Source organism: Cydia splendana, chromosome 19 (genome assembly GCF_910591565.1).
Source record: "Cydia splendana chromosome 19, ilCydSple1.2, whole genome shotgun sequence".
Taxonomy (NCBI): Eukaryota; Metazoa; Arthropoda; class Insecta; order Lepidoptera; family Tortricidae; genus Cydia; species Cydia splendana.
This window is the reverse complement of record NC_085978.1, coordinates 2,489,111-2,508,553: the sequence shown is the minus strand read 5'-3', so window position 1 is coordinate 2,508,553 and position 19,443 is coordinate 2,489,111. Positions and strand designations below refer to the sequence as shown.

General features: G+C 42.1%; 1 protein-coding gene across 1 annotated transcript in view; it reads left to right on the top strand.

Moving 5' to 3' along the window:
• LOC134799934 (GPI transamidase component PIG-S) overlaps positions 1-16,705 on the top strand; it is a 102,291-nt gene extending 85,586 nt beyond the window's left edge. The window contains exons 6-12 of the mRNA XM_063772371.1: positions 1,782-1,882; positions 2,603-2,777; positions 4,250-4,425; positions 5,275-5,416; positions 9,189-9,393; positions 9,779-9,908; positions 16,652-16,705. Of these exons, the coding sequence (XP_063628441.1) occupies positions 1,782-1,882; positions 2,603-2,777; positions 4,250-4,425; positions 5,275-5,416; positions 9,189-9,393; positions 9,779-9,893 (914 nt within the window). The 3' untranslated portion in view covers positions 9,894-9,908; positions 16,652-16,705. The remainder of the gene's footprint in view (positions 1-1,781; positions 1,883-2,602; positions 2,778-4,249; positions 4,426-5,274; positions 5,417-9,188; positions 9,394-9,778; positions 9,909-16,651) is intronic.
• Positions 16,706-19,443: the final 2,738 nt, after the last annotated feature.

Sequence of the window (19,443 nt, the reverse complement as noted above, 5' to 3'; positions counted from 1 at the left end):
TCGGCGACGTCAAGCTGGGCCTGTTCGCGGACGACGCGGCGTACTACGCGTCGTCCATCTCACCGACCCACGCCGCACGCAAGATCCAGCGCCAGCTTGACGCCCTACCCGAGTGGCTGACCAAATGGAGGCTCTCAGTGAACGTCGGCAAGACCCAAGCGCTCCTCACGGGAGCAGCACATCATCCACCACCACTGAAGCTCCTAGGCGAGGAGATCCAGTGGCAGCACACAGCAAAATACCTAGGGGTCACCATAGACAGGGGCCTCACTATGAAGCAGCACACCGAGGAGGTAGTGAGGCGAGCGAAAACTGCGCGCACCCTACTTCGTCCAGTGCTCCACAGCAGCCTCCCCATTCGCACGAAGCTGGGGATCTACAAGACATACATCCGATCGAGGCTGACGTACGCGGCTCCTGCCTGGTATGCCAGGACGGCGGAGTCAAACAGGCGGAGACTCAGAGCGCAGGAGACGCTCAGCCTCAGAGCGATCGTTAGAGCCCCACGCGGAGTGCGAAACGCAACGCTCTACAGGGACATGAAGCACCCGAGCCTGGACGAATTCATCGGACAACTTGCGCGCAGGATGTTCGATCGTGCCGACTCATCGCAACACCCACTGCTGCAGGGGATCGCCCCCCTCCACGCCCGCCCTCCTGAGGCCCGCCGTGCACGAGCCCAACCGCGCGAGCTCGTGCCACCAACACCAGACCCCTAGGAACCACAAAGCCGCAGATTGGCCAACACGACCACTAAGCCATGATGGCCAACAGAAGAAGAAAGAAGAAGAAGGAAGTGAGAGAAAACCCGACAACCTAAACGTCGGCACAACAGACCGGGCTGTCGCTACAGCCCGCGATAGATACCGCCAAAAAGGGCCTCGCCCTGACATGGCCTCCCCACGCCCCCCAAGGGGGAGTGTGAGATGATCCTGTGCACCAACTAACGCGTTCGGTCTCTCGATCGTGATTGGCCTATATTCTTTGGTAAAAATGCACAAGTTTAGACGTATTTGCCAGCGTTTTTGTCTTTCATTTTGGTATAAATCTAGGTTTCCTACTTTAAGCTAAATCGTTCGGCTATATAACTATATGTTTTTAGATGGGTCTAATTACGTTCTATATGCTGGTAATAGTTTAAACTAGTGCATGATTACGGTCTAGCTACAAGGTCTAAATTCAATGAGCCAAAGTTCGCCAGAATGACTTTTGTTATGCACATTTTCTTGTCCTACGGTTCGAGGAGAAAAGTGTGTGTCTAGATTTTACCTAGATCAAAACCGTTACCATTTTCCACAATGTTTGTCATACGTACTTCTAGCCGCAGTTCTAAGCCTGAAGTAGGTATGAGTACCAAAGTTTTTCCCCAATTATTTTGGGGAAAAATACCATTTGTATACCTATCTACACACACACTCTTACGTTCTACTCTCGACCAATTACAGAACGCCGTGGCATGACTCGACCACGTAAATATAAATTGAATGTAGGCAAATTTGGGCTCATTCTTATTATGGCTGGGATAGAGGTAGGTTCTAGTACTTATTATAAATTAATGGTTCAGTTAGGTCTTAAATAACATTACAACTTAGGCATAATACATTGTCTACCTAGATCTTAGGCTACCTACGGTGATCAAGATCTTTATTGTTAGCTGTTACAACTTAAGTATCGGATTTAAAACTTAGGATCATCTATGAGATAAATATGGTCGGTTGTGGTCCGCGGGTCGGCTGTCGCCCACATATAGAATGCTTGTTAATATAATGAATTGGTTTCAGATTACATCGGCACGTTTGTGGACGAGCTCAGCGAGCTTCACAACTTCACACTCAAGTCTCAGTGGCTGTATCTACTCGACTTCGATTTCCAGGCTAAAGAGGTAATTAAATTAATTGTAGGCTATGTGCGAAATGCTTGGTGGGAAGCTGAAAGTGGTGATCCTGTCAAGCTGAAAGTCCTTAACGTAACAAAAATATGAATATTCATGGAATATCTTTTATCACTTTTTGACATATGTTAAATGTCAAATACCTAAACTGTTCCATAGCTGCCAGATGAGCGCCAGTTTTACTAGTATTTTCTACCTTCACCTGACCCAGTGTCGGCTTGATTGATATTAAATCACGCACCTGCAAAACAATCCGCCATTAGAGTATTGATTGTTAGTTTAGTTTTTGACATGAAAATGAAATATGATAAATTCGCGTAGTTCTAAATTGCCTAAAAATACGGTATTTCCAATACACACTCAAAATTCCAGCATATCGGAGTCTATTTTCGAAATTACCGACGTTCGAAAATGATCTGAAATTACCAGAACACACCACATTGAAATAACTTGACAACCACAAATTTAATTTATTCGCTTTTTAGCGATAAGACCGCCTGTTGTTTAACCTTTTCTTACTGTATTATCTGGGCTATAATCGAAGTTCGCAAATTGCGGGCATTTTTCTCTGTCACTCTAATTACGCCTTCATTGGAGTAAAAGAGAAAGATCCCCGCAATTTGCGAATTTCGGTTTTCGCGGTAGCCCCTCTGTATTGTTTTCTGTAATGAGGTGTGCAATAAAGTGTATTTGTATTGTATTGTATTCTAGGTAAAAGATACAAGCGATTACGGCCGCCATTTTGCCGTTCACAAAGACCGTCTCCACCTTCTCCTGACCAGACTCGAGGAGCGCGCCGCCACACACGTCTCGGAGCTGCCAACCATCAACCTAGTACTGTACGCTGTTCCATGCGAGAGGGCGCCACTTGTTATATATGACGGTGGTAAGATTTTCATCTCTTTACGGTTATCCACAGACGACATCCTCCAGACTGAGCATAGTAGCGCTACCCCCTCTGCCACAAATATACGGTAGTTTTGCTCCATTTTCGGGTCAAAGTGTCTTTGTGTGACGCCCGTGTCTTTGAACGGACCAATCACGGCACGGGACCTCGCTCACCTCGTCCCCCGTACCCCTGTATTTTTGGCAGCATCGGTTTCATTAAATAATTGCTCTAAACTCCGTCTAGAGGATTCCTAGTCTATGCGTTTATCTTATCTTATTGTTTTCGGGGGCCCTTGCGGATACACTCCAACCCAAAGGGATCTTATGTGCAATTACCCCCTAGGAAAGATCCGTCAACTACTCAAGAGCTTTTCCCACCATATCCATGTGCCGGAATCCGGCATGGAGCTCATGGGTAGCGTTTTAAAGTCCTGGTTCCAGATATCCTGCTCCAAAGTCCTTCATTTTTTGTCTGGCGAGGGCGTGATATTCACACATTAGGTGTTTTACTGTCTCTTCCTCTTCGCCACACATACGACAATCGGTGTTGTCAGAGTGTCCCATCTTGGCCAGAATCTCTTTACGTTTACGATTACGTCAAATGTCCTGGTTCTATGGCCCGGGGCGGCGGGCTGCGGGAGGAGGGGAGGGGAGGAAGGCGTGACAACTTGTCACGGTCGCCATGTACGGAGGGCGTTGTCACATCTTACAATAGGTACTATTAGGCAAAGCTCTGCGTAGGTGGCACCACTAGCACATACAGTAAACAAACCTCATTGACATCATCAATGACACATCATGCGTCACTAGGTCAATCATATGGCCTACCGTGAAACACGACAATCAAAAGTTCGGTTTCTGCCTCGCTATCCCTCTTGCTTATTCGATCGATAGAGAGGCAGATAAAGAAATTTCGATGTTCGTGTCACCTGTAAACAAACCGCCTTGGTGCATCAAAATCATAGTGAAAACTTGTCAAAAACTGTTTAAGGCGTAGTATGTATAAGTTACTCTATGGTTTACTAAACAAATTAGTGCTGCACTCTGGCGGCAGAACATTGCAGTAATACTCCCTATACGCGGCGTATCAGTGTTGGCCGAAAGTTAATGCGAATTGAAAATGTTGGCCATTAACCATTATAAATTGAACCTTAAACTGTAATCGTCCGTTACGGTTTAAGGTTCAATTTATAGTGGTTAATGGCCAACATTTTCAATTCGCATTAACTTTCGGCCAACACTGCGGCGTATGATAAAATGATTACATGAGGTGATTGTATCGATATAGCGCGCCGGCCCCAGCTGCAGCAGTGACAATTTGTATGGCAGATAAGGGTCGTAATAAAATATTTTACTTTACGCTCTATAGTCTATGGCATCAGCAACTTTGTGCCGCTTACTGGCAACTTAAACTTTAATTTTACGAGCATGAGAAGAGAAAAGAATAACTCATTTGTTAACCAATTACAGACACCCGCGTCCCCACCCCCGTCCAGGCCTTCATGTCTCCCAAATGGGGGGGAGTGGTGCTGGCCAACCCCAGGCCGGAAGAATGCAGGGGGGAGGGGGAAGTGGAGCCCAACGTGCAGCGCGTCATGGGCGCGTTTGTAGCTCAGCTGAGACCACTACTCGGGATACCAGATATGGTAAGTTCACATCTCCCCTGATATGTGGCAGCCCACTGGCTTTTGCACCGCCGGCGGAACGGGACGTGTAGGTATCTATTTGAAGTCATGTTTGATAAACTCGTCCTCTTTGTAAACGCTTCATAATGTAACTGTTTAGTTTGTGGGTATGTTAAAACAATGACTAACGTTACCAAAATGGGGGGGAGTGGTGCTGGCCAACCCCAGGCCGGAAGAATGCAGGGGGAGGGGGAAGTGGAGCCCAACGTCCAGCGCGTCATGGGCGCGTTTGTAGCTCAGCTGAGACCACTACTCGGGATACCGGATATGGTAAGTTCACATTTCCCCTGATGTGTGGCAGCCCACTGGTTTTTGTACCGCCGGCGGAACGGGACGTGTAGGTACATATTTGAAGTCGCGCGGGAGGGTTCTATAGACCTGGTTAAACCGATGTTTGATAAACTCGTGCTCTATGTAAACGCTTCATAATGTAACTGTTTAGTTTGTGATTAGGTTTGAACCATGACTAACGTTACCAAAAGGAGCATTCCATGAAATTGTCTACCGTTGTCCCGTACAAAGCGAGTTTTCTGAAGATTTGCAGGTATAGGAGTTTCTTTTTCTGTAACAATTGGTCAAAAATATGACCCGAAAAATAATCGTGGGCTTTAAACACCGAAACAAAAGTTCTAATATCGAAATAAAATGCGTTTATACGGGACAGCCCGTGGAATGCTCCAAAATAGTGGGGGAGTGGTGCTAGCCATGAATAGAAATAAGACATTAATAATGATGACATTACCACACTTTATTATTTAAAATTCCACGCAGAGCTTGGTCCGACTCTAATACAAAATGTATTATTTCCAGGTTCACATCCCGGATGCTCAACTGGACCCCTTGAGGTCAGTGACCCCGCGGCGTTGGGAGGTAGATGCATTGCTGCGTCTGCGGGTTTTGGAACAGATCACCTCCGCGGAGAACACTTTACAGTCATTAGCGCAGTTGTTAGGTGAGTGAGAGTATTGAACAATTCCTACCCACATTCCGAATGCTCAACTGGACCCACTGCCGTCAGTGACCCCGCGCCGTTGGGAGGTAGATGCATTGCTGCGTCTGCGGGTTTTGGAACAGATCACTTCGGCAGAAAACACTTTACAGTAATTAGCGCAGTTGTTAGGTGAGTGAGACTATTGAACAATTCCTACCTACATTTGGTATGGATACAATAAAAATGTCACTTTAATTAATAAATAATTTCGGATGCTCAACTGGACCCACTGCGGTCAGTGACCCCGCGCCGTTGGGAAGTGGACGCCATGCTGTGTAGTATTTAGGTAAGGATAATGATTGATCAGATTAGCTAAATTAAATGAAAAAATATATACAGGGTGGAAAGGCACGACGATCCTTCCCGGAAGTATTAGGTCGTTTAAGTGATACAGAGACTATTGGTAATGGTAAGAATCGTTAATTGAGTAAAAAATAAAAATTGCAAAAATACTACTTTTTAACTGTGGTGATAACCCTATAGCATGTGCACATGACGGCTAGATTAAGGATCTCCGTCGGGAAAGCTCGGGACTTTACACTTTTTTCCGATCGTTGACAGTATCGCAATGATGTATGAATGACGCATAAATGTCAAATAAATCAAATGCATGCAAAAATATTACAAACAATTTTATTACTTTCTTAGATAATTACTTTTTTCCAATATTTAATACTATCTTCTTTTCACATACGGTGTTCAAATGTACCTCCGTGTATTACAACGCCGCCGCAGCCCGTACCCGAGTATGTCGATGCACATGCGGTATAGTGTATGCTCTTCGTCATTTATCCTCCGCAGAAAGCACCAATTAGCCTTTGTCTCATTTCGTCCGCAGTTTCACATTCCGTTTGGTTTGGTACACCATATCTTTTACACAGCCCCACAAATTTAAATAGCCACGAGCATCTAACATTTTTATTTGAAGAATATGACATTCAATAAGTATAGTTCAATGAAAATTTAATTTCAAACATCAGACGTCTTGTCTATTTCCTACCACGCAAGAAGGTTTGTTAGTTTGGTATTGAAGAAGTATTTATTCTTGATTTATTCTTAGTATTTCATTTTTGCAAGTTCATTTGGTGCAACTAACACAACCTACATGTAATTTTTTATTATTTTAAATAGTTTCCAATTATTCGAAAATAATTTTGTGAAACGTGTTAAGAAACTAAAACCTTTTTATCAGTCAAGGAAACCAGAGATATTTATTATGAAAGAGGTTGTTGTTGTTGTTATTATCATAACTACTTTATTTACAACTGAATAAATTCACATTCTATGTTCAAAGTGGCCTCCGTGCATAATAATGCAGGCTGCAGCCCGTGCGCGAGTATGTCGGTGTACCTTTGCTAATATTCGCTCTCGAACGTTTCTACGGCGCAGGCTGGCGAAAGCAATGGTTAACCTTTGCCTCATTTCTTCGGCGTTGTCACACTCCGTTTTCACTACACTATATCCTTGATAGTCCCCCAAAGAAAAAAGTCTAGAGGCGTCAGATCCGGAGATCGTGGTGGCCAACGATGCGGTCCGAACCGGCCGATCCATCTATCTCCGAATTCGTCGTTCAGGGCTAGCCGCACTTCGTTAACAGAATGGGCCGGTGCACCATCTTGCTGGAACCATACTTCTCTACGCTCGGCCACTGGTAAATCGTCAAGGTAATTCTGCAACTCCGTATTCAACAGTTCCAAGTATCCAGCTCTGTTCAAAGTTGGAGGCAAAAAAACAGGTCCAATCAGTGTATCCCCGTGTATTGCAGCCCAGACGTTAACGGACCACCGATATTGGTGACCCGAATGTCGGTATTCGAACGGATTTTCTACTGCATACATATGTTCATTTCGCCTATTCCACATGCCGTTACGGGAAAACAAACTTTCATCGCTCCAAATAATGCGGCGGATGAACAGGCGATCTTCCTCCAGTTTATTTAAAAGCCAACGGCAGTATGCTGCTCGTACAGGGCAGTCCCTGGGCAGCAGAGCTTGAACTCGCTGAATGCTGTAAGGGTGAAGACGTGCACGTTTCAAGATTTTGAGTACTGCGGTATGAGTTAGGCGGAAATGTCGGGCTGCCTGCCTCGAACTAGCCCTTGGATTTTGCTCGAAATACCGCAGCACTCGCTCTTCAAGTCTTGGTGCAATGTGAACTACACCTCCTCCCCGTTGGTCGTTTTGGCCCGTTCGTGGTACTATGGGCTCATTATTTGCCACGCGATCAATGGCCCGTAAAATTGACATACGGCTAGTTGGGTGTGGTGGAGGATATCTTTGTCTGTAGCGTCGTAACGTCTCGGCGGCATTATAATTACACTCCCCGTATAACATAAGCAAATTTAGGTAATCGCGGGCTCCCAAGGGCATTTTGGAACTAGGTTTTATCGCGTAATTTGCAATTTGTGGCACATTTAATTTCAAACATCAGACGGTCTGTCTATTTCCTACCACGCAAGAAGGTTTGTTAGTTAGGTATTTAAGAAGTATTTATTCTTGATTTATTCTTAGTATTTAATTTTTGCAAGTTCATTTGGTGCAACTAACACAACCTACTTGTTATTTTTAATTATTTTAGATAGTTTCCAATTATTCGAAAATAATTTTGTGAAACGTGTTAAGAAACTAAAACCTTTTTATCAGTCAAGGAAACCAGAGATATTTATAAGACGATTGCGTACTTTTGAGTGGTTGTCAATGTCACCATTTGAACTGTCGTTGTAAACAATGTTGTGGTTAGTATTATTAATATTAAGGAATAACATAACTATTTCATTCAAGTATTGAACAAGTGGAACCACTAAGAAAGCGAAAATCCTGCAATGATTCTTACCGTGCTGTAAGCAGACCTAAAAATGGTTAGATGGCAACAAATTAGCATAATTTCCTGTCGAATACTGATTGTTTACAAGTAAGTTCAATGACCCTGTCACCTGTTAGGGTTAGAACAAAGTAGTTTTTTGCGTGGATGTTTAAAAGGTCATAATTTAGAAACGGTTGCCCATATTAACATAGTTTCTATGGAGAAAATATAGAGCTTAGGCTAAACTATCTCCCATTTCCGGAAAGGATCGTCGTGCCTTTCCACCCTGTATAAACAACCTCAATACCGAAATTGAATACCGGTTAATTTGTATGAAATATATACCGGTATTCGGTCTCTGCTTTTAGGTGGATTAGCCAAAACGAAATACTATACCTACCACTATAGGTACTATAAGTGTTACTTACTTATAGGGTTCTTCAGGAACAACCTTCAATGTGCTTAGCTTATTTAAATCTCATTCAAAATACACATGTGTGTACTAAGAATATAAATTAACCCTTTTCCAGGCATGGTACAATTTATCGACCATATACGCGCCAATAGAATTTCAACCTTAGCAATCCGATTTAAGGTACTAATTAGATTGTTTTTTCCGGAAATGTGACTTGTCTTCAAAATAATCCTCAAAGATGGATTAATTGGAACATATTTGGATTTTTTGGGAAGACACTGTAGATTAGTGCGGCCTAGAAAACGGTTAATAAAATTATTCTATACTCTTTAGCAGCTGGTTGCTGCTGTCGTGGCTGGAGGGGCGGCTGAAACATTCGTATTTGTCATGCCACTTCGGTCAACTCCAGTACTTTTTGTACCGAGACTGACTGAAATAGCAAGACACGTTCGTACGTTTCCGTGAAAATACGATGGAAAATAATTATGCACTACATCTGTATGTGATTGCTTCCAGGTGAAATCTCCAACATCGTGATCAACGACGAAGTGGGCGCGTCCATCAACGCGGCCGTCGACGGCATCGGCCTCGCGCGCGACCAGCTGGCCGCCGGGCAACTAGTGGAGGCCTACAAGAGCTCCCGGGGGGCCCACAGAGCCGCCGAGACCGCCTTTATGGAGCCTAGTCTACTGGCGTTGCTGTACTTCCCTGATGATCAGAAGTAAGTCTATCACAAACGTGGGATTTCTCTAAAGAATATGCGTCCATCAAAGCAGTTGACGGTATGAGGCTAGCCCGCGAACAACTAGCTACCGGAGACCTCTTGGAGGCCTATAAGAGCTCCCGAGGGGCCCACAGAGCCCCCGAGACCGCCGGCCGCCGCCTTTATGGAGCCTAGTTTACTAAGCGTTGTTATACTATCCGACTCGCACTTGACCGACGTTTCATTATAAAATCTGGCACAGCGACTTTGCCAGTAGAAAAAGGCGGCAAATTATAAAAAAGTAGGCGCGAAGGGTTGAAGTCCCATAAAAAATTTTAATTTTGCGTTTATTTCTACTGACAAGTTGTGTGTTTCAGTATAATAACGTAACTTTACTTTTCAGATACGCCATCTACATCCCTCTATTCCTGCCCATAATGTTCCCCGTGGTGCTGTCTCTCAAGACTCTGCTGCTGTGGCTGAGGGGCAAGCCTCTGCACAAGGAGAAGGCTGATTAATGTTACCAAAGTATTGTGATGTAATGTAGGGTCATTGCGCTAGTTTCCGTCCGGCTCTATACTCTGTATCTTTAGGTACTTAAATAAAAGTAAAAATTTTCGGGTAGTTATAACATTTGTTGATTAACCAACCAAATACAAAACCACCTGGATCTGCATAGAAGGTAGGATCGTATAGAAGTGGTATACGCGTGCCTCCGAGAGGGACAAATTTGAAATTGAAATTGAAATTGAAAATCTTTATTTCAGGTCTGTCGACCCATATTCTGTTAGTATACACGGTGCTTAAAGTATGTTAGTTGAGTACATAAATTGTAAAATCAATAAATTAAATTAAAATTAAATTACATTAAAAATAATAAAACAATTAAAATCTAAATCAATTAAAATACATAAAAAATATAAAATAAAAACACAAATCATTCTACTTAACATATTGCCATACTGATTTGACTTGCCCAACCCAGTAATTTTGAATTGGACAGTCGAATCTGTCTGCAATCAATTTCAGAATGCTGTTGTGGCTATTTCTTACCCGATTCAAGATGGATGCAATTTTTTTGCGCATGATTGCATAGAAGTCATCCGTTCGGGCCTCAGCAAACATGCCTGAAGCACTGCACCACCTAGGTAGCCCCAACAGCATTCTGAAGGCATTATTATACTGCACTCTTAGGGCATTATAAGCTCGTCTAGTATACTTGACCCACAGGCCGCTCGAGTAAAATGATTGGCTGTAGGCTTTAAATAGCGCAATTTTTACCTCTGTAGAGCACTTCGCGAACCTGCGGGCGAGCATATTACTCCTCACTGATAATGCCCTACGCTCTCTTTCTATGTCTTGGTCATCACAGAGATCCTCAGTAAGTATGTGACCAAGATACTTAAAACTTTGCACAACTTGCAGCACAACCCCTCCAAGAGTAACGGGAGGTACAAAATATGGCTTAATTTTACCTGCTTTAAAGACCATCACCTCACTCTTGGAGGAGTTATACCTCAAGCCGTGCGAGTGCGCATAGTCTTCGCACCTGCCTACTAACTGCCTCAGCGCCCCGATCGACGGGCTCAGCAGCACCATGTCATCGGCATAGCTCACATTGTTGACACATAAGTCTTCAATATGGCATCCTGCATGCATGCTGCTGAGACCGCCTATCAGGTCTGTAGGGTATGCTTGTAACTAAGATTAGGGTAGTTTTAAGTTCTTATCAATAAACAGTTAGCTTCCGACTGCAGACTTTCATTGACGTTGTATTGGCGACGACTCGGGAATTTAACCGTTTTAGATAGCAAATATTTTAAAATCAGTGATAAATATCGATACGCGGAGTCAAAATGCCGATCGGTAAAGTGGAACCTTTCGATTTACAGTCGAAGCAGTGGTTAAATTATATACGCCGCGTAAAGCAATTTATATTACTCAACGAAATCAAAACAGAATTGAAAGTGGCAACGTTAATAACATTAGTCGGTGAACCCACATATAATTTAATGTGTGATCTGTGCGCGCCTGCTAATCCGGAGGACAAAACGTTTGCGGAGTTGGAACAATTAATGACAAATCATCTTGAGCCCAAGCGGTCGGTTATCGCCGAACGCCATGTTTTTAGATTACGTAGACAACGAGTGGGCGAATCGTTATCGGATTATTTACAAAATTTAAAACATTTAGCTGTAACCTGTGTTTTTGGTACTACATTAGAGGAAAACTTAAGAGATCAGTTTGTGTCCGGATTGGCGAGTGATGATATGAGATCGCGGTTATTCGCGGAAACCAATATCACATACAAAAAGGCGGTGGAGCTAGCTCTGGCGTTAGAGGCGGCTGAGAAACATGCGGAGGCGAGTGCTAGTGGTGTGCGCGGGGGCATGAGTGCGAGTGCAGGCGGTGCGAGTGGCAGCGGCGCGAGCGCGAGCACCGGCGGCGCGCCCGCTGGCGGGCTCGGCGGCGGCGGCGCGGCGGGCGAGGGCCTGCACGCCGTGCGGGGAGCGCGGCCCGGCGCGCCCGCGACGGCGGCGTCGGCGGCAGCGGCGGCGGCTTGTTGGCGATGTGGTAAACAACACCGACCAGATAAGTGCCGTTTTAAACAATATAATTGTGATAAGTGTCAACGTAAAGGACACCTGAAAAGTATGTGTAAGTTGCCTGATAATAAGGGGCAAAATAGGAGACATTTTTTTATGGAGGAGGAGTCGGAGGAGTCCGATAGTGATTTTTATCACATCCGGGTGTGCGCGGAAGGAGAAAAACCATTTTTTGTAGACGTTACAATTGACAGTTCGGTGATTAAGTTTGAAGTGGACACTGGTGCTCGAATTTCTGCCATCAATGAAGTGGATTATTTACGTTATTTCCCGGATTATCCTTTGTTTAATGATGATATTAAACTTAATGCATATGCAGGCTCGGTGATCAAATCGGTGGGCTATATTGTATTAACTGCATCTATAAATAATGTTACGGAAAGAGATTTAAAGTTGTATGTTATTAAAAATGGTAGCCGCCCAATACTAGGTAGATCGTGGATTCGTCGTTTCAATATTAAGTACTTTGACATACACAATATTGAGACAGACGAGGATAATGTTGTTCAGAATCGATTTGTCAACGAGTTAACTCGAGAATTTCCACAAGTGTTTACAGATGGTTTAGGAAAGTGTAAAAAGTCCATTCGATTACAACTCGCAGATAATGAACCGGTTTTCATACGCGCTCGGCCCGTGCCGCTCGCGCTGCGCGCGGCCGTCGAGAGGGAGATCGCGCGAATGGAGCAGGAAGGTTCTATATACCCGGTAGATCAGTCAGACTATGGTACTCCTATAGTACCCGTGATTAAACCATCGGGAGAAATTAGGATCTGTGGGGATTATAAAACCACCATCAACCCAAAACTCAAAAGGGACTATTATCCCCTCCCCCGTATTGATGAGTTGTTCGCAGCTTTAAGCGGGGGACAAGAATATTCAAAAATAGATCTGACTAGAGCCTATATGCAGGTACCGTTGGAAGAAAAATCTCAGGCGGCGACGGCAATATCTACTCATATTGGAACGTATGTTTATAAAAGAACTCCGTACGGGTTGAGTTGCGTGCCTGAAAAATTCCAGAAAATTATGGAAGAAACGTTGCGAGGTTTACCAAATACGGTAGTGTTTTTAGATGATATTTGTGTTACAGGCAAGGATAGAGAGACACATATTAAAAATCTGCGAGCGGTAATCGAAAGACTGGCCGAAATGGGTCTAACTGTAAAAATTGATAAATGTAAATTCTTACAAAAAAGTGTTTCATATCTTGGATTTGTGATCGACCGACACGGGTTGCATCCCGATGAGTCAAAAATAGTAGCTATTTCAAATGCGCCGCGACCGGGCAATGTTACTCAATTAAAAGCGTTTTTGGGACTGGTTAACTATTATGGTAAATTTTTGCCTAATTTAAGCACTCTATTACATCCTCTATACAATTTATTAAAAAAAGAGGTCACGTGGGAGTGGAATGAAAGTTGTGAAATTTCGTTTAACAAAATAAAATCATTATTAAGTAGCGACAAAGTTTTAACACATTATGACCCAAAGTTGCCCTTAATTTTATCGGTAGACAGTAGTGCTTATGGCATTGGGGCGATTTTAACACACAAGTTTGCCGACGGTACCGAAATGCCAATCAGCTGTGCTTCGAGAACGCTGACAGATGCCGAAAAAAATTATAGTCAGCTAGACAAAGAAGCACTAGCAATTTTTTATGGAGTACAAAAACATCACCAATATTTATTTGGTAGGCAATTCATACTGAAAACGGACCATAAGCCTTTGACTTATATTTTTGGGCCAAAAGGGGGTATTCCTCAAACGGCAGCAAGCAGGCTGCAGCGATGGGCGGCAAAGTTGGCTGCATATGAATTTCAAATTGAGTACGTCACTTCAAAAAATAACGTGACCGCAGACGCACTCTCGCGCTTGCCGTTACAGGGTAAGTCACAGAGGGTAAGGGAGGAAGACGATTGTCACTATTTATTTTTTACGGATGAGACTTTACCGATAAGTTTTAAAGAAGTAGCAATAGAAACGAAGAAAGATTCGATACTTAGTAAAGTGGTAGGTTTTATTTTGTTCGGTTGGCCAGAACGATGTGACGATGAACAGGTGAAACCATTTTATTTTAGAAGAGCAGACTTAAATTTACAACATGGGTGCATTGTTTATAAATATAGAATAGTTATTCCACCGAAATACCAAAAAAAATTGTTGTCGGAAATTCATGAAGGCCATTTAGGAGTAGTTAAAATGAAATCGATCGCGCGTAATTATGTTTACTGGCCATCCATTGATAAAGATATCGAAACAATAGCCAAGGAATGTGACGCGTGTTGCAGTGTGCGCGACGCCCCCCCGCGGGCCAGCCTACACCCCTGGGAGTTCCCCGACACGGTGTGGCAGCGTTTGCATGCGGATTTCGCACAATTTAATGGAAAGTATTATATTGTGTTAGTAGACGCGCATTCTAAGTGGTTGGAGGCGGAAGAGATCCGTAGTACGTCAGCAAAAGATACAATAACGTTCCTAAGATCCCTTTTTGCGAGATTTGGTCTTCCACGACAATTAGTGACTGACAATGGACCCCCGTTCCAAAGCGAAGATTTTAAACAATATTGCGCAAACAACTTGATTAAACATACCACCTCCGCCCCGTACAGACCACAAACCAATGGGGCGGCAGAAAACACTGTAAAGTCAGTAAAAAAGGCTTTAAAAAAGGCATTGTACAGGGGACAAGATCTTGTAACAGGTCTACATAAGTTTCTTTTTCAATACAGAAACTGTGAACACGCGAGTACTGGCGTATCGCCCGCAGTCGCGTTACTCGGTCGACGCCTGCGCAACCGGCTCGACGCACTGCGACCCGAGACCGCTGAGGTCGTGCGCAGGGCACAGCAACGGCAGGTGGAGGCAGCCGGCGGTCGCGATAGGGAATTTCAGTTAGGAGACGCAGTACTGGCAAGGGATTATTCGACTCGCGGAGGCAAATGGACTCCGGGTAACATTGGGGAAAGAACGGGACCGGTGTCCTACAAAATAAATTTAGGCGGGGGGACTAGCTGTCGTAGACACGCGGACCAAATAATACCCGTGCGCCGCACAAGGTTTTCCTTAGCAGGCCCTAGTTCATCGTCCGAAGGACACACGGAAAGCACGGGCGCTAATTCTCCGTCACCGCCAAAGGAGCCCGTAAGTTCAGCAAAGGAAGGGTCAGCAGATGAAAGCGAGTTTGATTCTGCTTCGGAAGGATCCGAAGGATGCTCGGCAGACCCACCCAAAACCCAAAGTCTAATACCTTCCGCAGAAGGCAGCGAACGCGCTAAAAGGGCATTTAGAAGGGAGAAAAGATTACGGGGGGTGGAATAGAGTAAAAAAAAAAAAAAAAAAAAATGTATATAGTTAGTAACAAATAGATTAAAATAATAGTAGGCCTAAGTTTTTATTAATAGTTGTTAACCAGTGCCGACGCCGCGCCGATGAGAAAATAAAATGTGTGCATTGCATAGATTGCTTAGGTATTTATTACCTTTTGTAATGTTGTAGTATTAATTTATTATTAAGTTGTACCTTTTTATGTATGAAATATTGGTACTATGTTTCTATTATATAAACATAGTATCAACTCCAACTCCCATTTGTTGTATACCTATATAAGTAGTATTGAGTACTTGTATTGCCAAGGTGAAGGGTTTTCTTATTACAAAGCTATTATTTAGCAGGACTTAAATGGGTCTAAAGCAGAGGGTCAATTATTTATATATAAGGGGGAAGAAATGTAGGGTATGCTTGTAACTAAGATTAGGGTAGTTTTAAGTTCTTATCAATAAACAGTTAGCTTCCGACTGCAGACTTTCATTGACGTTGTAAGGTCGTTCATATACCAATTAAATAGGGTTGGAGAAGTCAATCCCCCCTGCCTAACTCCACATTCAAGCCTGTATTCCTCAGACAGAGCCCCCGCCCACTTAACCTGATTTGCTTGGTTATTGTACCAATATTTTAAGATGCTGATACAATTTGCTTGTACACCTGCTTCCTCTAGCTTTTTCCATAACATACGCAAATGCGACACTGTGATTGGTCGAATTTATTTGTTACCCACCATTATCCATACTAAAAAAAGGTGGGGAACAAAAAATATGTGTGACTGATAAGGACAAACAATAATAGCGCTTTCTCTGCTACTCCTTCTGAAAGATACGTAAGACTATCCCGTTCTGTCAGTTATCCCCAACACTCATGCCCAATCCAGTTTAATACTAGATTTATGTGGATCTGTCACTGAACGACCTGACTTTAACCTACATTATTTGATCATGTAATGTTTTCATCTACCCTCAACTGGCTTAAAAAGCCATTAGAGGGTAGATTTTGTTTACTCTCTTTTAAATACCTAAAGATACAGAGTATAATACACACGTACGTCCACTACACGTATACGTCCACTTGACGAAATTGGAATATAATCCTTCATTGGTGCACAAATTTGGACTTATTGCAATCCTTAATATCTAAACAATTTATCTACATATAAATTATATTTCGCAAGTAGCAAATTATAAATGAAATGTATTATTTGCAAATCCGTTAAGTGGACGGAAACTGACACCGGACGGTAAACTGACGCAGTTACCCTACCATCGCCCACTCAGTTAACTGTCTATCGGTATACCTTATTACAAAGGGCATACGGTCCACCTATGGACAGTTAAGAGTTGCTGTTTGTAAATTATTTAATGCATTTAGTGAATAAATGGGAGTTTGTAATAGATTTGGGTTTTCAATCTCTTTCAAGTGAAATAACAAAGTGTCGAGTGTTCCTTGACAATAAGTAAAATTTAATTACGTAAGTGAAATCATTCAGAGTTCAGGAAAACTCTGCAACGATTTTGATAGCATACGCAGTGAAAGTGTTATTTATACGACATAATTTCATAGAAGTTTGACGTTTAAAATAACATTTGCACTGCGCGTGCTATCAAAATCTTTGCAGACTTTTCTTGGTCTAACCCTATGTCTGTAGTGCATCGCATAATAATTACAACTAGCCCAAAGACGTTAAATAGGTACTCGCTATTTGTTTAGATCCATTTTAGATTCTGGTATTCATCGGTAGTAACATTTCACGATAAAACACTGTTTAAATACAAATGATTGATTTTGTAGATGACAATACGGAAATCCAAGTATTTTTATAAGAGTCATAAAATCTGAGGATCATGAAACATCATCAGAACGGGACGTAAATCTGGTAGTATATGTATACATTTAAAAATAAAAATCCAAATAGATTAGAAAATGGCAGAGTTCTGCAACAAACACAAATTGAATGAAATTGAAAAGAAGTCTTGAAATATTAAAGTAGGTTTGCGACTTGCGTTAACCGCTAGATATACCTTTCCACATTCATATTATTTATATTTATGATAAACATATACTAACCTTTGCATAGTTCCATAAACTTACGTAAGCAGGGAAATGGAAACCACGTGTTGATTCACATTATAATATATTAATATGTAATACTGAGTACCCGTCACAATCAAAATGTATTCTAACTTCGTGCAGTTACATGTGTTATGTGAATGCTTAATATACGAACCATATGGTACTTAGGGCTGATTTAGACGGCGCGCGAACTCGCATGCGATTTTAGTTACATTGCGGACTGTTGGTTACGTCCAATTCAACCGACCGATCAAAACCCGCAATGTAATGAAACTCGCATGCGAGTTCTCGCATCGTCTAAATGAGCAAGCGGCAAACATTTAGAGCTACAACTTTAGCAGAAGATTTGACTTCGAAGAACTTGAGTTCCATGCAGTTTTCAGTTGTTTTGAGGTTTCTATGTACCTATAGTCGACGTCAAATATAAACATAGGTATTAACATTTTTCAATTCCATTCATAAAGTGGGTAGGTATGCACTTTGCAACTCACTGGAGCTGACTTTTAGGAAGTTATATTACTATGGCCCTCCGATGAACAGCTGCCAGGCGTCCGTATTTACAAGGATAGCTAAACTAACTGGCAGTGGCGGATTTGCCAAGTAGGCCCGGGCCTATTAGGGCGGCAAGATATTAGGGGCGGCAAAAAGTGACAAAAATTCACTGATGATAACAAGAAACGTAAAATTGTACCGGAGTTACAAACACGTGTAACAGAGGCCTATAGGCTATAAGTCTCCCATTCCATTCTAAATATCTGATTCTATTTTGAATATTTACTTTGACCAAAACGAAATTGCATTTGTTTAGGCAAGTTTTAATGTATGGGCGGCTAGATATATAGAAAATGATATACTTTAATAGTACATTGTGCAACCATATTACGCCCCGAGTTACACACAATGTTTTTCATCACACTTGCGATACAAAAATTAAGTGTAAAGACAAAAAACTGTTATTTATGGCACTAGAAACTTCATAACTCCCTAGGGAGAACGCTAAATATTTTTCATCACACTCGCTCAGTAAATGTGGAATTGCACGCAGGTTTAGCGGGAGTTATAGAAAAAGCGTTCTCCCTAGGGAGTTATGAAGTTTCTTGTGCCATAATTAACAGTTTTTTGTCTTTATACTTAATTTTTGTATCGCAAGTGTGATGAAAAACATTGTGTGTAACTCGGGGCGTAATAATATTGCAAACTCGAGTCTATAAATCGCTCCGGCAAGCCGTCGCGATTTAACTTACTCTCGTTTGCAATATTCAACTTACGCCCCATGTTGCACAATGTAATACTAATAAATCATAAACAAAATGCGCAATAGCCAAAATCGGTGCTCCAGATGTATGCCGCTAGGTTTATCTTAATACAGTATTAATAATCCTTTGGATATTATAATACTTAATAGTGTTATAGATGCTATAGTATAGTAGGTAAGTATTCCATCGTCGGAGATTATCCGATGAGGCTCAGGTTGAAAATGTTATTGCTTTATATTATTAATTATATTCTGATTACATCAATAGTACCACGTTTATTTCTCCTCAAAGCCAAGAGGTATTGGTCTCTGGTTGACGCCTTTCGTTTGGTTGACTATACAGAGATTTTTTTTAATAGCTCCGTAAAGGCAACCACCAAATCCCTTGCTGCCAGCAGATCTTGTACCAGCATTCATCGGATGTTTTCAAAATCACTCTACTAGACTTAGAGTGAAGTAAACATGGTATTAAAGCTCGTTATTTAACAATAAATCTTATATCTATATGAATAAGTTACAAAATGGAGTGTGATGCGATGGTAGTGATGGTCTTATGGTACATGTGTCGATATGTATCAACAATTCAGTCTATATACGCTGTCATGACTTATTTTGATCTCATTATTCTATGTATATTATTCGAAAACGGTTATTATAATACGTATTTTATATAGGTAATCGTAAACTTTTAATGTAGATTATTGAAGTTTTTCATTAAAGTGCATTTACAGTTTTACACGTTTACTAGAATTACTTTGAAACCCCATCTAATTAAACATATTTATTAAATATAAATGGGATTTT